Here is an 18523-nt window from a genome sequence, read left to right as displayed (position 1 = left end):
TCGCGTCTCAAGCTGTCTGATGACGGAATCGTCGCCGTGCCGCGCGTCCACGTGTCACGCGCAGCAAGGAAACAGATGTGCATCGCGAGAAACCCAACGGCGACGCTCGAGGCGTGCCGCGGTGGCAGCCGCTTGCAGTCCTCGCATCGCCGAAGCTCGCCTGCGCAGGCTGAGCCGCTCGGTGAGGCCCTGTGCCGCCTTCCGCGGTCATGGTTCGCCATGGAATTCTGGACCGACTTCTGGACTGCGCACTGGTCGTTGGCCTCGGTTCCGGGGGCCTCGTGCTGCTCGTGCCCCTGTGGCTGAGCGAGCGCCTGCGCCAGTGGTACTTCGTGAGCCTCGTCTCGGCGGCGTCGCGTCTCTGGCGAGGCGCGCTCGACGACGTTAGGCGGGACGCGATGGCTGCGCTGAACGACATCGAGTCTAACGACCCCGAACTTCGCGCCGAAGGAGCGGTGCGAGTGCTCGAGATCGGCGCGGGCTTCGGTGCCAACTTCGAGCTCATCCGCCGCAAGGTGAAATATTGGAACGTGGATCCGAACACGCAGTTCAAGAACGACTTCTTGGAAAACCTCAGGACGTATCCCAAGGTTGGGAACCCTCTTTCACGTTGCCGCGAAGAATAATTTTGCGAGTGTGGTTGACGAGGCCAGTTGGTTATTCATCAAAAGCGAAAGAGGCAACACAGCGAAATAGTTGAGACAGTTGCAAGAGGAGGGACGAACACGAGCACGCTATCTTCATCGCGGTGAAGTTCGTCCTTTCTCTAGTCCTTGTCTAAACGCTGCGCTGTTTTCCTTCTTTCAGAAGAATGGTGAGTTGGGCGAGTTGGATGTAGTTCATTTTGCCTTCTTTCGCTGCCACGAATTATTTTGGTTAGATCAGTAGGCTTCTCGTAAATATTGTGTAGTCTGTGGGCGCTTAAGCGAACGTCTCGACAAGAGTACAGTCGCCCAGAAGAAGGCAAGTTCACTTGTCGAAACGTTAGCTAAGCACCCTGTGGCTCTAGAATCTAGAGCCAGAGGGTGCTCAGCCTGTTGTCTAGAATGTTGTCTATAATAGGACACAAATTGAAAAAAAACAGCAGTTGCTAACACTGGGTCACGGTCCGCGGCGTACTGTATTACTCCGCTGGCCAATCACAATAGTAAATAAAATCAACTCTTTAATGTTCCACTACATTATAGATGTCAGGTACTAAAATTCTAGAGCTTGTAATTTTTTTCTTGTTATTAGCTTCTTGTTAACGTACCAAAAAATGTTTTATCAACTGACTAAATTTTTCTGGAGGAATTCTGTGCGGCGGTCTTGCATGTAGGCAGAGCTACACTGCAGACTTAGGTTGTATCCGACTTTAGAATCTTGCTCGTTAAAAACCATGCGGTGATTCTTGGCGCTCAAGCAATGCCCTAGGGGATACGATGTCGCGACTAAGGTCATGGGCAATTCGCTTTGTCCACCACCTTGACGCTGACGATGAAAAACAAACAGCTTAGGCTACTTAACGCACTCAGGCATCGTACAGAATCCCAGGCCCCTATTCATCTGGCGATGGTCCTAGTCACGCAGGTGCTTGTGATGAACCGCAAAGGGCTGAGCCCACGGTCGCGGTCCTTCCTGGGATACCGCAAATCCAGAAGCATGGGGCCTTTCTCCTGTTCGACTTCTATCTCGTTTTATTAGGAAGACGGGTCGTAAGGGGATGAAAAAAAAAGTGCCAGTCCATCCGTCGTCTAGACTAAGTGTAATAATGAAATTCATTGCTGGAAAGGCGCAGAGCATTCTAGGATGGCTCGCAGAGGCTGGTAGCCACACACACTGGTATCGGCCAGGTTTAACAGCTGCTGAACGCGCCCGCTTCTGTTCATTGAGCTAGGCAGCACGCATGGTCTCCCTGTTTGCTTTCGAGGCTTCCTGATCAGCCGCTTTTCTCAGCTGGGCAAAGCGCATGGCTTCCTTTGCTGCTTGTAACGCGATAGCGTTAGTTTCCCCGTTCAGAGGGAGAGCCCGGTGTAGTCGCCACCGTCGGTGTGTGCGGAAAAGTAGGCTTGGTTGATAGGGTCGTGACGTAACACGGGGAGCTGTGGATTGAGAAGAGGTTAAAACATTAGACAACTGGTTATTAGAAGGTCGCAACATGACTCAAACATCATTAGGACATGTAAGTATATAAAGGGTAATTAAATTATACTCACCATATAAACACTCTAAAGAACTATGGCATATAGTTCAGTAGGGTGGCTTTTTGGGCTTGTTGGTAGTACATAGCTTCTAAACACAGTGGCGTTCCTTCTGTTATTTTTTTGTCCTCGTCTTTGGTTGCCCTACAATGTTTTGAAAGGATGGTGTAGTATAACAAAAGAAATGGTAAAGATGGCTTTTCCATTCCGCCACTTGCAATCAACGACAACGTTATTCACGGAAACCTAGATAAGTCGCGTGCTTTCACTGGTCCTTCAAGTCTTTGTTTTCCGCCCGCAGTAACGAGAAACGGACATTATTTCATTCCGTTACAGCTAGTACTCGGCGAGTAAGTGCATGTTGTAGCTGTAGACCAACAGGGCATTGAAACACTATTACAGCGTCTCGACAAAGCCAAAGCTACAGGTCCTGACGGATTGCCGACTGCCTTGCTTTCCGCTTCCGCTAACACTTTTTTCCAAATGCTGGCACATTATTTCCTTTGTAAATCGCTGCACGACAGCGCTTTGCCTCTAGATTGTAAAGTTGTCAATGTCAATTACCGACCAGTCTATTTAACCAGTGTCGCTTGTAAACTTCTCGCGCGCGTGTTTTATGCTGACATCATGCAGCACTTCAACAAACACCCGCTACTCAATCCACAACACTACGGTTTCCATAGCGGTTTTTCTTGTATTACCCAATTTACGGAATTAGCCCATGATATAGCAGGTAAAGTGAGAAGTTGGGCTAGTTGGTACATATTCATGGCTAGCGAGCGCCGAAAAAGCGAACACGCAGAGAAGACAACACGACACAAGCGCTTGTGTCGTGTTGTCTTCTCTGCGTTTTTCTGTTTTTTGCGCTCGTTAGCCATGAATATAGCAAGCGTTTTGGATCAAGGGAGTGCTGATGAATGTGGGTTCTTGGGCTTTAAAAAAGACTTTTATGTTGTCTCCCACTCACTTTTGATCGAAAAGCTGTCACTTTACAGCATAAATGCATCTGTTGTTAATTGTATAAAATGAAAATTTTTTTCATTTTATACAACTGCCTCACATATCTCGGCGTACACTTAAACGACGGCCTAAGAGCAGTGATAAAGGAGGGAGTGAAAGAACAAAGGAAGAAAGAGGTACCGTAGTTGAGGGCTCCGGAATAATTGAGACCGCCTGGGGATTTTTAACGTGCACTGACATCGCACAGCACACGGACTGCTTTTGCGTTTCACCTCCATCAAAACGTATCCGCCGTGGTCCGGTTCGAACCCGGATATCCGGTTCAGTAGCCGAGCGCAATTGTATAAAAGATTATCTTAATTTAAAAAACAACAGGTAATTATAAATGGAGAGCAATCGAATGATATAGATCTGTCTTGAGGTGTACCGCACGGGTCCGTACTGGGCCCAGTTTCGTTTTTGATTTATATAAACGATATCTGTGATTCCTCTTTTATACGACCATTCGCGGCAGGCTGTATTGTACAGGTCAATCAGTAATTCGAATGACCGCATCCTATTACTCGGAGACTTGAACATGGTGCAACACATGGCACATGCAAACAAAACAGTACGCATGTGTTGCCCTAGGAAAAATACATCTCATGACTATAAGTATAATATTAATGGAGCGAACATAGAATCTGTGCCTGAGCGTAAATATCTTGGCGCTTTCATGACAGCCAATCTCTCATGAAATTGACTTATTGATTTTACCACAGTTAAAGCGCGCAGTTTTTAGATTCATCCGCAGAAACGCGAAACAATTTCCTTCTGATGCAGAAGCCTAAGTATTCAGTACATCTTTGAAGCATGTACTTGAATATAGATGTACAGTGTGCAATCCGCAGACGGGAACATAAATCCGTCAATTAGAAAGGGTGCAGAATCAGGCAGCTTATGTTTGTTTTTAATAACTACTGGAAGTATTTCAGTGTAACAACTGTAAATGTCAGCCTCAGTCGGGATGCACTTGGAAAACGGAGTAAAATGGTTAGTTTGAAGCTACTGCACGATATACCTAATTCAAAAAACAGATACAAAATCAGATCGGCACATTTGGAGCACCGATTATATTTCGTCACGTCTGGACCGCTTAAACAAGGTCAAAGGAACATACTGTAGAACCGATCTCTTCAAATTGACATTTTTCACCAGAATTATTAGGCAATGGAATCGAGTTGATTTTGCTTTTGCAACTGTCGTACGTGTCGAATGATTCATTTGTTACTAGGGTCCGCCACAGCGGCTCAGTGGTTAAGGTGCTCGGCTGTGCGATCGCGGCCACGGCGGTCGCATTTCAATAGAGGCGAAATGCTCGAGACCTGAGTACTTTGCGATGTCCGGTGCGCATTAAATAACCTCTAGTGTCGAAATTAACCGGAGTCCTCCATAACGGCGCCCCTGATAGCCTCAGTTGCTTTGGGACGTTAAACCTCATAAACAGTAAAACATTTTTAACTGGGGCTGAATTGCCCCTTCTTGGCTTCATCGGATTGTTCTGTAGTCCACCTGCACTCTGTTTTTGCCTCGTATTATTTCTAGCCCTCGCTTCCACTGTAATTCTGTATTGGCGCTGTGGGTACACTGATAAATAAATAAAAATAAGCAAATGAATTTCACTGATAAAAACACAACTGGAGTAATTAGTCGGCAGCCAGACGAGCTGCCTCTAGGCCACGCAAGCACTTTATTACGGCTTGGGTGAATCGATGCTTTTTATGTCCATATCGAGTGGTATTTCACATAAACGAAAGAGTGGCCGTGCCTGCGGGTTTCCTTCCACACGGCCGCCGCAATCACGAACCGCGGCGACCGCCACGCGATGAGACAGCATGCGCGAAGCGCGCTAGAAGACGCTCGGTACAAAGTAAAGCTTGCGCCAGAAGGCTGTCAGGGCAGGGATGCGTCGCTGGTTTGGCTGGCGCAATCTATGGGAGCCTCTTGTAATAGCCACCTTTCCCGGGATAAACCGCGTCAGGCGTTGTGGTGTGTAGAGCACCCCACGAAAATCCCCTCTTAACCCGCCGGCCAATGCAAACGTTATATATGTAGATGTCTTGTGAGTCCATGTCATCATTCTGGAGCCGCCCATATGAGCTGGGCACCCTCACAGAGTGGAGGTGTTACAACTACTGTTATTGTTTAACCACAGGGCGGGCCGACAAGCTATTAAAGCGAATATGTCACCGAGGCGTACCAAGATATATTGCGGAAGATCTTAGCAATCTTAGAGGCGGTCTGTCACGGATCTCTCCGGAGAACACTCGGACCGAAAGAACTGACTAGGCGACGGGTGTACCCACACAAACGCACATTTAATACACTCTACGTGACACACACACTAGAACACAAAACTAACAAAACTGACACAAAACACAGAGACTATAAATACACACGACCCGGACACACTGCTACTGGCGTCTACTACTATCGTTCTACTCGTAGCGGACGGCGTTCGTGCTCACGGTTGGTTCAGTGTGGCTGCGGCGTTGTATGAATCCAGTATCCGGCGTCGAGGTGGCGTTCGACGTACTTGGGCTGGCGTCGCTGGCGGCGTCGCTGGCTGCGTCGTATAAGCTCCCGGTAGAAGCGCCCGTGGAGGTGATGTCGGTGTTGTTGGCGTTTGGGGCACCACCCGGGTGGGTGGCAACAGCGCTGGAGACACCCCTGGCCGTAGCAGGTGGTAGCGTCCTCCGTTGACTCCCCGGAACAGGCTCAGGCACGGCAGGAAGTCCACGATGCGTTGCCGTAGAACTCGAGCTCACCGGAGCAGTAGCCGGCGTCGCTCTCTTCCAGCCAAAGTGTCCCTAACCCGCCGGAGCCTCCGCTTCTCTGCTGTTCCCCCCCCGTCCCTCGTTCTCACTGCCCTTTTATAGCCTTGGTGTTAGTCCACGTAAGCCTTGTCGTCGTCGTCGTCTTCTCTTCTCCACCAATCATCTCTCTCCACCTCGCCGAATGCTTCTTCTTCCTCTTCTTTATTCTTCAGTTAATCCACTTCGTCTTCTTCACACCTCTTTCCTTTAAAATTTAATTTAGGCTCCTTAATATATGTGACACGGTCTGGCTGCCACTGTGCTATTGCGTTTCTCAACTTCTCATTTCAGCCCCCGTAACTCCACCCTCGTACACCGCAGGTCGAGCTGGAGTGTTGGGTGGCCGCTTACGGGGAGGACATGCAGCAAGTTCCCGACGACCACTTTGACGCAGTCATCGTCACTCACCTGCTGTGTTCCGTTGACAGCGCGGGGAAGGTCCTTCAGGAGTGCAGGCGAGTCCTGGTCAAGGTGAGAGTCGGCTCTTCAGGCCACCGCCACTGATGCTTTTCAGAATGAGACCAATGGACTTATCTCTTTCTACAGTCATTCTCGTTGCGCTAAAGGGGTGAAGCAAATAGATGTTTCCTTTGCAACAAGGGTGGCTAGGCCTAGCTGCGTTTTATTTATTACCCACAGATTAGAAGCAGTACACAGGGGAGAAGGGAACAAGTAACCTTATTACAGTCGGATACAACTCAAGCATGAAGTGGCTTTCCTGCCGTGAAAGGATCCCATTCCGGCCAATGGCGTCGGACGACTCTCATGAGCCTGCTACAGCGTGAAAATGGAGGGAGTGGCAGACGAAAGGTGATAGTTCTCTCCCTCCATGGTCGGTGATAGTCCCCTCCCTGCATTGCCATGCCGCTTCCTGCATTGTCACGCTAGCAGGTTCATGAGAATCGGTCGACGCCATTGGCTAGAAGGGGTCCTTTGTTGCCGAAAAGACGCTTTGTTCTTGAGTTGTATCCGACTATAGTGTGCAGACAAAGAGGCCTGTGATAGCTCCCCCTGATATTTATTTTATTCCGGAATGCTGTCAATCCACATTGGGAATTTTTTGCAGGAGTGGACGAAAACGTAATGTAAAGACAAGTATAATTTTATTGGCTACGCTTTGAAGCTCCAACAATAGGATGATCACATGCAGCTCATGTGGCAGAGACAAAGAAGGTATCAAGTAATAAAACGAGAGTGGCACATGCATCTCATAAATACATTGAATGAAACACTGCAGCAGAATAAAACTCATAGATCCGTGCTTAAATGTAAGAACAGAGCTCTCATCCAGGTTAATAAATTTGTCCTCGGTTGGCTGAGCTGTAACTGACAGGTGCAATTGATTCCAACCTCGGTATACTTGAGGGAGAAAATGGACATCGGAAGGTATCTCTGGAACAAAAATTATTTCAAGACTAAATGCATGCTTGTGTCAAGTTCCTCTTGAATGGTTAATACAAATGAAGTCTGTAGAGGACATCACTAAAGGGAAACTGAAGTTGTTCTAGAATTCGGCGCATTCAAAGATATCGAATGTGTGTAGCCTGCAGATGAAGCGTGCGAAATCTTTTTGTGCTAGCATTTGAAATGGTGAAGTAATGGCCGAATAAATGTGCGTCGGCGTTCAGGCTTTCTGCAGCGCTTCGCGATGAGCAGAGGTCGCAATGATGACGTCACGCACGGCGGCGCTGCGTTTGCTAGTGAAGAAACGGTTCCTCCAGGAAAGAAAACTGGCACCACCGAAGGTGAAGCCCACGAAGCATTGTTTGGCCGTATCGTACTACGCACGCCGGCATGTGTGCGAAGACAAATTTCGGCAACAGTGACGTCATCACAAATTTCCGCGCACTTCTTCAATGCAGTGAGGAAAAGCCTAAACATCGTCGCAGTTTTAATTGGCGATTACGTCACCATTATAAATGCAAGCGCTAAGCTACTGGGCACGTTTTACCTAAAAGCTCCATACATTCGAATTCTCAAAACACCATTTGAGCTTCCCTGCCAACAAGCTGCCAACCGCGGTGGACGTCATTTGCTCCGTGGCTCTTTAAAAAAAACGACCACACAGCTGGCGAAGATTACCTTTTTTGACTGGACCAAGGGGCGAGGCAAAACGAGCAATGAGCACTTCTTGTAAAATAGCGTAGGAAGTTCCCAGGCGTCCTAGGCTCTGCAACTCGTTATCAGCGAACGCTTGCTTGCTCCGGACTCGCCACATGCGCTGTTTTGGTTTAGTGCGGAAAAAAATGTGCCGCCATCGTCTGGTAGACGTTGAAGTAACTAGAGTTAACTGTTTCATAGCGCCATCTATCGTCCATGCGATGTATTACTACGTGATTAGGCTACTTTTCCATACCTCACGGCGAGCGTGCACCTCCCGCCTTGAGGTCGGATATTTTTGACCAATTTGGGCCGAAAAAGTTTCTCGCCTCTTTGGAGGGCCACTTTTCCTTATCTGAACGCGGTAGGTGCCCTGTCGCCATGACGTATGAAATTGTGAGCTGCCGAGTGCTGACGTCCGGCCGCCTTGTTAAGCCTAACCATAAATAAATTTTAACCTAATTAGGCAATATTGGTGTCTAACATGTTCTACTCATCGAGCTAGTTACAAATAGGTTATTAGTTCGATCATTACAGTATTGGTTAATTAATTATAAGCAATGGAATAAAGCTTAACCATAACTGGATATTAACTTGATTAACTTTGGTGTCTAACGTGTTCTACTCATCTGGAGGATTCCAAATATCTAATTCGTTTTATTATGACCTCATTAATTACTGAGTTAGAAGCGATTAAACATAGTCACGTGACTAGTTCATTATAACGTAAGAAAATCGGTGATGCCACCTATCAATCACTAATTCGATATACTAATGACGTTATTAATCAATCACCAATTAGTTTGCTATATCAATTTACTATGGGGCCGCCTTCTTGAATTCCTAGGACTTAGAAAATTTCAAGCTAAAGGGGATAATAGCAGACCCCATGAAATCGAGAAACGTGATGAATAAGAGCTAATGCTCTTAAAAAGCGATGGGTTTTCTCACGCTGCCGAGCTTTAGAGAGAGACTTTTCTTTCGTTTCAAAAACTCTGATATGGCACAGCCTTATCCATGGCTTCGAGCTCTCCTTTGGCACTAAGACTGCTATCTTAAAAGTTATTAATCGTAACTTTTAGGCAATTCTCTCAATAATTATGATTATTTCAATTACCTGATAGCAACCGCAGCTGACTTCATTCCTTCTCGAAATCCTTATTTTTAGGAGTTTCTAAATGTCTTCGCTGAAACACCGGCAGCTTTACAGAAGTTGAAAAATATTAACTGCGTAAGGAAACTAACAAGCAAATATCATTGCTAATTTTCAAGTCATCTGCATTCATCTCGGCCGCATCCATTCGGCGTTAGCAGGAACTCGGCACAGTGGCCAGCCATCGTCGTCATCATCGTACATCACCTATGATGTCAAAGCATGCGCCACATGGTGGCAGCCAAAAGAACTTGAAGCGCTTTTCCCGAACTCTTGGTAACATAGGCGCGCCGGCGAGACCCTTCAGCCTGCCCACGAGTCGTTGCTGCCGTCGCCGACGTTCAGCAGCAGTTTTTTCCACACGATATAGTTGTAGGGTCAGAAGCCCATCTCAGTGGTTACTTGCAGAACTCACGACTAGGGCCCCGAGTCGATCATGCGCTTTTAATGACAACGCTGAAAGGTACACAAGCAGATGCGGCGACCCGAACTAAGCAAACTGGATTTCGACGTTGGCCTCAGTCGCAACCTATTTTTTTAGTGTTCCAGGCGCACCAGAGTGTGTTGAAAGGAGAGGGCAGATGCGTCATTTGTGTTTTCGTCGATATCTTCGGTGCTAATGAAGCTAGCTGAAAAATTTTTGCGCCGCCGCTGTGGCTCAGTGGTATGGTGTTGGGCTGCTGACTCGAAAGACACGGGCTCGATCCCGGCCGCGGCGGACGCATTTCGATGGAGGCGAAATGCTAGAAACCCTTGTATATGCGATGCGAGTGCACGTTAAAGAACCCCAGGTGGTGGAAATTATTCGAAGCCCTCCACTACGGCTCCCTCATAGTCTAAGTCGCTTTGACACGTTAAACCTCATCAAACCATAAAACCTTCATAATTTTTTACGGTGGAGTGACGAGTGGTAGAACACATACCACTTGTCCGCGTTTCTTATCATCGGTAATTGTATTTTCATGGCCCCTTCATAAACGAAACGGTGGGAACGCTGATCGGGCGCTAGAATTCGCTGCACTGCGCACAAACGCCCGCGAAGCCGAAGCAGTTCTCGTTCCGTGACGTCTGCTTTTGTATTTATCTCGCCGAGGAGATATGGAGATGCTATTACAGCTGTCAAGAGGTTTGTCTGATGTGAAGAATTCAGCGCGAAAGCCAGGCTAGGGACACAAGAAGACACATGAGACATTCACCAACGCTCGTGTCCCTCGTCTGACATTCGCGCTGGCTTCTTCACGTCATGCAGCACCAAATAGCCCGGCAGCATACTCTCTTAAAAAGAATTCTTTCTTGTCCGGAATCAACGCAAACAATTCGAACGTCCGAATCATTCTGGTCGAAACAGACAAGGACTTAACCGAAAGCAATGTACTAAAAAAATACAGGCGTAACCCGTGTTACGCGTGGATTCCCCTAGAACATGAATACATGCGCGTTGTACGGTGTTTTGTTAACTGCAAAGTCGTTTCAACTCTCGCTCTCCGTCCGGCGGAGGGGGGGGGGGGGGGGGGGGGGGTCTAGAGATTTCGCCTGTCAGCGTGAGGCCGATCGCAATCACGCCGGTCGGCCGTGGCAGCTTCCGCCGGTATCGGAGGCATTGGTTAAACTCGTTGCTTCAGATAACTCTGGTTCTTTCGCAGAGAGAGTCGCCCAGCATAACCTTCGAGGGCGGCTCTTGTTCGACAGCACTTCTCGAGTGCCTGCGGACCTGCTCATTTTCACCACTTCATTTCATTTTCATTTATTCTATGTTTTCCATGTACTTTCATAAAATTTAAAAAAAAACGGATCAAGAGGTACGGAGTATACCTCACTATAGGTTCCTAAACCATGAATTCATTTCGGGAACAGCACCATCTTTTTGTTTGAACTCATTTCGGGAACAGCGCCACCTTTTCTGTTACGAAGACAAATAACATATACACAAATCCCACAGAATTCCATTGCAGCAACTAACATACAAAAATAATAAGACAACATAATAAGAGACCTCTTCTCGCCCCTCCCTTTTAAATTAGCAGGTTTTTTGGAAGCGGCTTACAATCAGCGCGCTCCTCCCCTTTCTCTGTTTGCCACTCCTTAATTAGTGTATTGATATTTAGGCGAACCTGTAAGATTTCGTTCCCTCACCAATTTTCAGCCATTCGCGGGTGAAAATGAAAACGCCAATCAGTGCATGTGGACGGGGCCTGCAGTTCGCCAGGACTAAGCCAGTGCCAACAGTTTGTTCACATCGCGAGTCATTCGCGAAAGTTCGCATGTTTTCACTTAATGCGGCCTCCAGTACAGCCACCTCCGAGACCTTCACAATCCCGCAGTCGCAATGCCGAAACAGTCGCAATGCTAGCCTTTCATGTAAACGGAGTGGTAGTGCAGTTCAAAAAGTTCGTCCATGTACTGTTTAATGAAGTTTAATGTTCTGCAAATAGATCAAAATTCGCTGGTGATCAATGCGATACGTGCGCCTGAGCACGCGTTAGCATTATAGCTCTCCCCGGATGGCGCAGCCGGTGCCGCTGATTGGTTCAGACTGTGCGACCGATTGGTATGATCCAGTCAGTGAATCACCGAGTGACACGCCGTTCCCATTTATACCCTCCCCACCACTCGACTCTAATCGGCGACCGCGGCGTCCCTGCCGCCACTCATGGCCATTCATTGCCTCGCATCCTCTCTTCCTCTTCCCTCTCCCATTACCCTCATCATCCTCTCCTCTGAAAGTGGAGAGGCAATTTCCCTCTCTCCAGTTTGCCTCCTGCCAACCAAGGCTTCACACACGAACGCCAACGCCGGACACTTTTGGCGATAATGGGCGATAATGTTGCCGGATTAGGAACAGTTGGGGATAAGAATTAACGGATCATACATAAGTAGCTTGCGATTCGCTGATGACATTGCCTTGCTAAGTCAATCAGGGGATGAACTGCAAAGCATGATCAATGAGTTAGACAGGCAGAGCAGAAAGGTGGGTCTATAAATTAATGTGCAGAAAACTAAAGTAATTCTCAACAGTCTTGTAAAGCAGTTTACTATTGGTAGCGAGGCGATAGAACTGTTAAGGGAATACGTCTAGTACTGTGGGCAGGTAGTAACTGCAGATCAGGGTCATGGGAACTAAAAAACTAGAAGAATAAGAATGGGTTGGAGCGCGTTGGACAGGATCTCTGAGATCATGAATGGCAGTTTGTCAATATCGCTCAAGATAACAGTGTCATATCAACTGGTTTGGTTTAGGGAGTTCAACGTCCCGATGTGGCTTAGGCTATGAGGGACACCGTAGTGAAGAGCTCTATATAATTTCGACCACCTGGGGTTTTTTAACGCGAACTGACGTCGCACTGTGCACGGTCATTTAGCCTTTTGCTGGCACGGAAAAGAGACCGCCGCGGCTGGTATCGAACCTGCTTTTTTCGGGTCAGCAGCCGAGCACCACAACCACTCAGCCACCGCGGCGGCTAATAGCCGTATTTTACCGGTACTCACCTGTGGGACAGATACGTGGAGGCTAACGAAAAGGATTCAACTTAAATTAAGGACAACCCAGCGAGCTTAGCAGGGCCGAGCAGCCAGTGCGGCTGAGATTCACTATGCGATAAGTTCCCTTTTTACTCTTGAATGCCATCCGAGTGGAAAATTTGGAATCGTTTTGGAATGCTTCTCCTTCAGTTTTGGCTTCACTTTCGGGATGATGTTTGCCTGAGTTTGCACAGAATGGGAGGTGAAATATTTCAGGTTTAAAAATATCGCCGAATAACCTACATATTTCGTTGCTTGCCGTACAACTAAAAAGTATGGCAGCAAATTGCTTCAGATGTGGCGTGCTTATTCGTCTACTTGACGGCTACATAGTATTCGAAGTTGAGATTACAAAAAAAAACTATGCCACAGTGCCTATCCGAGAACTGCGAAAGACTTACTTCCCCTCTTCGGCATTGAATAACAGTGCGCAATAAAACAGCAGGTTCACTGTCCACTCTTTTCCTCACAGCCTGACTGCCCATTCTTGGCGTCCCGTTCGAAGGCGGTATCATCATCATCAGTCTGACTACACCTACTGCAGACCAAAGGCCTTTCCCACGTATACATTGTGTCAGAATATGAAGAATACTGCTTGGAGCAACAAAACGATGTGTCCTCAGCTTCTGTATTCAAAGTGAGGTTTTGCCTTTCGAAGAGATTTTGCGTGCTACAAATAGACAAGCGCAGCACTGCAGCCTCGGGGTCGTTGCTGAAGATACGGTGCGCGACCAAGTGGTGTTTGGAACCAACTCACCAAAGCTGCCAAAGGTCATGGGTTTGACCTTTGGAAATGTTGCTGCCTTATGCAAGGAGACAGAAACTTCAGCTCTTCAAAACGACGTCTGGCGTTCGACAAACAAACTCGACGTGAATGCTGTCACGGCCGGGAACAGTACTCCGACAGGGCCCAGGCGCGACCCGAAGTGTACGCGTTAACAATCGAAGACATGCCATGAGATGCTGCCCAGCCCACGGAAAAACTTGTTACTCGTCTTGTTATAGCAAACAAGATGGCGCTAACGAAGTGCGGCACGAGAATGACGACTTCGAGGGGTTGTATGTCGTTATCGGCAGCGCTAACACAGAATGTGACTGGAGTGGACGCATGCATTGGCGGCAAAAACGTGTGCTTCAATGTTTATACAGGGTCAAGAAAGAGTTTTGCCGCTTTTGGTGTTCCGCAAGCTTAAGGCCATTACCCTGATGCCAAGCGGAGCCGTACTGCGTTCATACGATGGTAACGTCATAAACCATATCGGCAGGTTTTCAGAACATGTCACTTTTGGCGACCACAAGGAGTGCACTGACCACATTGCTACCTTGGGTATGGCAGTCAGCTAAGAGCTAGGGAATGTCCAGTGCGCTGTATAAAACGTGACGGCGAGCAACACTGAAGCGGTCATGCAAGAATTTCCACGGCTTTTCCGTGGAATAGGGCGCACCCCGTTCGAATACAACTTCGTGCTGCACAAGGCTGCCTAGCTCGAAGGGTTCACCTATCCCTGCGAAAGCCTCTACGTTCTGAATTGGACCGCGTAAAAATGGAGAGAATCATCCAGAAGGTCAGCATCCCGACGGGCTGGGTAAGCCGGCTAGTCATTGCTCTAAAAAAGGATGACAAGTTACGAGTTTGCACGGACCCAAGACGCATAAACAAAAACCTAAAGATAGAGCACTACCAAATGTGTCGTAGAGAGGATATTGAAACGGACTAGACCGGCGCGAAGCCTTTCTTACATCTTGACGAAAGTGCTGGATTTCACCAAATCCCCGTTCGGATGCCGCGCACCGTCCTCGATTGGGACAAGAATATAGGCAGCCATGGTGTCGGGAGAAAAATGAACATCCTGGTTTATTCCGTGCTGTTATTTATAGCCTAAGGCGAAAAGGGGTTAGAGCACGCATTGGGCGAGCAATAAGCACGAGGAAAAGGACCGTACATAGATATATTGTCCATGTTTTCATCTGATATCATACAGCCTTCAGCCCTGAAACCAAGCCGTCTATGACCCGTTCGTGCACAATGGGTCCGGCTTGAGGAAAGGTCGCCTGTACTCGGTTCGTCAGTCTGGGCAGGCGCCTATTTCGCGACTCGTCGCATGTGAAGTGTGGAACTTTGTCACGATTAGTTTTATGACATATGCAGCGCATGAAGTGTCATTGCCGAAAGTGAAATTTCCTTCTGCTTTATAAGCACAGCTCTATTTCTTTGTGTTGTTGCCTCAGGGTGGACGACTTCTCTTTGTTGAGCACGTGGCCCAGCCCCGAGGCAGCCTTGGTCGGCTCCTGCAATCCTTGCTGACTCCCTTCTGGAGGCTCATCTGCTGCGGGTGCTGCCTCGACCGGGACACGGGCGACCTCATCAGGGCAGCCGGATTTGCTCAAGTGCACCTGAGAGAGGCCTCGGTCGATATGCCCATCGTGCTCACTCGGCACATATACGGCTACGCGGTGGAGTGAAATAAGCCAGTAGTACGACCTGAAACTGAGGGCAGAGTGTAGAGGAGGTATTCCTCATGGTTTCGGCGTTTCAAGGGCACAGCAGCAAGTAGCACACAGGCAAGAGAGACCCGCAATAAATTTTTTAGGGAAGTAATCACTTTATTTTGTTCGACTTAATTTGTCGGCTTCAACCACAGGAGTAAATATTGCTTGTTTTGAATAGACAGATTCGTTGACTAACTGCACGCCATTACCGCACAGATTGAAATTAACCTCAACAAAACATAAAATAAAATGTTTCTTATTATTACAAAATTGCAGCGTAGTAAACATTTTGAAACGCGTGTTTGAGAACTATATACCTGCTAATATTTTAAAAATACAGGGTGTTTCAAGTAAGCAGGACCAATACTTATATTTAAAGAAAAGCACACAATCTACGTAGACTGATCATGTGCGGAGTTATGGACAGTCGCTTTGACCACGCCTGCGCATTAATTTCTTCATCCGAAAGCATTACTAGTCCCATTACGAGAAAAGCCGGCGGCTCGTGTGTGTGTGTGTGTGTGTGTGTGTGTGTGTGTGTGTGTGTGTGTGTGTGTGTGTGTGTGTGTGTGTGTGTGTGTGTGTGTGTGTGTGTGTGTGTGTGTGTGTGTGTGTGTGTGTGTGTGTGTGTGTGTGTGTGTGTGTGTGTGTGTGTGTGTGTGTGTGTCTGTGTGTGTGTGTGTGTGTGTGTGTGTGTGTGTGTGTGTGTGTGTGTGTTTGTGCGTGCGTGTGTGTGTTTGTGCGTGCGTGTGTGTGTGTGTGTTTGTGCGTGCGTGTGCGTGTGCGTGTGTGTGTGTGTGTGTGTGTGTGTGTGTGTGTGTGTGTGTGTGTGTGTGTGTGTGTGTGTGTGTGTGTGTGTGTGTGTGTGTGTGTGTGTGTGTGTGTGTGTGTGTGTGTGTGTGTGTGTGTGTGTGTGTGTGTGTGTGTGTGTGTGTGTGCGTGTGTGTGTGTGTGTGTGTGAAGAGGTGCGAGATCAAGCTAATACACAGTTCGGTATATCACCCCCAGCCGAACAGTGTCGAGAAAATGCACTCCGCGCTCAAAAGGGTTCTGCGCGCGTTGATAATGATAATTGGTTTTTTTGGGGAAAGGAAATGGCGCATATCTGTCTCTTATATCATTGGACACCTGAACCGCGCCATAAGGGAAGAGGAAAGGAGGGAGTGAAAGAAGAAAGGAAGAAAGAATTGCCGTAGTGGGGGGCTCCGGGATAATTTCGACCACCTGGGGATCTTTAACGTGCACTGACATCGCACAGCACACGTTGTGCACGCTGTTCATGCTCAGAACAGTTCCCCATGAAGCGACCGGATTCAGCCCAGCTGAACTTGTGTATGGGAGAGCTCTACTTTCTCCTCTCCGGATTTTGCGAGAATTCTAGGAGGGAACAGGAGGAAGCCAAACTGTCGTGATTTTGCGTCTTGGAACTGCTCGTCCGACTAAGTTCTACGCGTGCTCTAGTAGAGAAAAACTTGAAAGCGGCACAGCAAGGGGCAAAAGTCTATTATGACCGAAACGCAAGGCAACAAACATTTCAGACGGGCGATAAGGTAATGATTTTGCGACCATCCAGGAAAAACAAGATGGAAGTGCAGTCGGAGGGGCCGGTGGAAGTTCAGCACAGGCTGTCCGAAAAAAACTACGTCCTGAAAAAACCCGGCAAGAGAAATGAGGTTACCATCTACCACTTCAATTTGATGAAACCTTATGTAGGCAGGGACGAGGTGGTAAACATGATGTTAAACGTACCCGAGGAAGTACAGGCTGATCTACCTGAGTTAAGGATAGACAGCGATGCGGATTGCAACATCCAGGACCAGAGGTGGGCAAATGCCCTCATTTTCACTTTTCCTCCCTCACCCTCTAGTTTGAATCCATGGCCCTCCCTTGCCCTCGCCCTCATTTCGAAAAGTTGTCCAATCCTCCCTCCCCCTCATCCTCACTTCCAAAAATTTTCTGACCTTCCCTCGCCCTCACATCGTCGGCCCTCCCTCACCCTCACCCTCATTAGCAGTCGTTTTGAAACTCAAGTTATTTTTTGTATTCCGTATCTTCAGGCGATATTACCGAGTAATAAACATAAGAAAAGCCCTCAAGGCACTATTGGATGAGAGGTTAGATGCATATATATTGTTGTGCGCGTACGTGTGTGTGTTGTTTGAGCTAATGCGTGAAACAAAACAGAGGCAGTTATGAGCTGATCCCCAAAATATCACTCTGCCTTTAATTTTCTCACGCACTGCATGCGTGTGGGGTTCGAACCCCAGACCAGGACGAATTTTTCTTTAACTGCGAAGTTTCCGAGAAAGCTGTATAGCTTTCCTTTGTAGCCGTGTGGCTGCGCTTGGGTGGATGCGAATAAGTAATTACTCTCTTATTACAATTTTTTTCCACCTTGGGTGCTTCCCCTAAAAACATTTGACCAACACTGTTCCCACTTCGAGTTATTGATCAATTCGCCCTCGCGCTGCCATAAGCTTGCCGTCCCGGTTAGCTCAGTTGGTATAGAGACTGCTTTGGTGAAGCAGTGGTCCCGGGTTCGAGCCCCGGACGCGTATTTCCGTTTGCTAGCCGCTGCAGGCAAGCCCAGTGTTGCCCACGTGCATTCCCGACAAATGCAAGCGTCTGCCAGGCCAAAGTTGTATTGTAGTAACGCTAGCCTGGCCTGCATTTGTGCGAATAGGTGAGTGTCACAGGCAGTGTGTAAAATTTTGGGTTTTGTATGATGTAGGTTTTCAGCGTATATTTTCGTGGTTTACTACAAAACTTGTCACGACAGTCCATACTCATTTTGCCCATTCTTCGTCTTGGGTTGTGGCACTTTTTTTTCAAATTGCTGAATCGTCAAACGTTAATATCTATCTCACACCTCTCATGAAAGCTGCGCGCGGTTACGGGTGACGTTGTCGCATGATTGATTAGGCGAAATTGAAATAAAGGATCTGAAGTGACAATTTTGTCACGTAACCTTGAACAGTGTATTGGGCTGTAAGATCATTTCCTTAATTTAGACACTGTTGCAAACAGTGTCATGATGGCATATACTTGTCTTATCTTAACATTGGGCACAGGAAAGAAAAACTCCCACTAAGCACAACCTCCCTTAAATAAACTGTGCAAACAGTAGTCGTTATTAATATTGCATCCACTGCTCTGTGTCTAATCTGAGCTCGATGTGGCATTCACATACCTTCTGCAATCTGTGATCTGGTAGGTCCCAAACATAAGTGATATTGCTTCTGAAAGTGCAAGCTTCTCTAACTTAG

The 18523-nt window shown here is 47.6% G+C and overlaps 1 protein-coding gene across 1 annotated transcript; it reads left to right on the top strand.

Moving 5' to 3' along the window:
* The first annotated feature begins 123 nt into the window (after nucleotides 1-123).
* On the top strand, nucleotides 124-15369 carry LOC144097456 (thiol S-methyltransferase TMT1B-like). Its single transcript, XM_077630178.1, has 3 exons — nucleotides 124-590; nucleotides 6317-6466; nucleotides 14997-15369. Exons 1-3 carry the CDS (start codon nucleotides 210-212, stop codon nucleotides 15228-15230), a joined length of 765 nt encoding a protein of 254 aa, XP_077486304.1. The 5' UTR covers nucleotides 124-209; the 3' UTR covers nucleotides 15231-15369.
* Nucleotides 15370-18523: the final 3154 nt, after the last annotated feature.

The sequence above is a fragment of the Amblyomma americanum genome, chromosome 7, assembly GCF_052857255.1.
Source record: "Amblyomma americanum isolate KBUSLIRL-KWMA chromosome 7, ASM5285725v1, whole genome shotgun sequence".
NCBI lineage: Eukaryota > Metazoa > Arthropoda > Arachnida > Ixodida > Ixodidae > Amblyomma > Amblyomma americanum.
This window is presented reverse-complemented; position numbering and strand designations above follow the sequence as displayed.

Coding starts and splice junctions, on each gene's coding strand:
- LOC144097456 (XM_077630178.1), top strand. CDS start 210: ATGGTTCGCCATGGAATTCTGGACCGACTTCTGGACTGCGCACTGGTC. Junction 591..6,316: donor ACCTCAGGACGTATCCCAAG/GTTGGGAACCCT, acceptor CGTACACCGCAG/GTCGAGCTGGAGTGTTGGGT. Junction 6,467..14,996: donor GCAGGCGAGTCCTGGTCAAG/GTGAGAGTCGGC, acceptor TTGTTGCCTCAG/GGTGGACGACTTCTCTTTGT.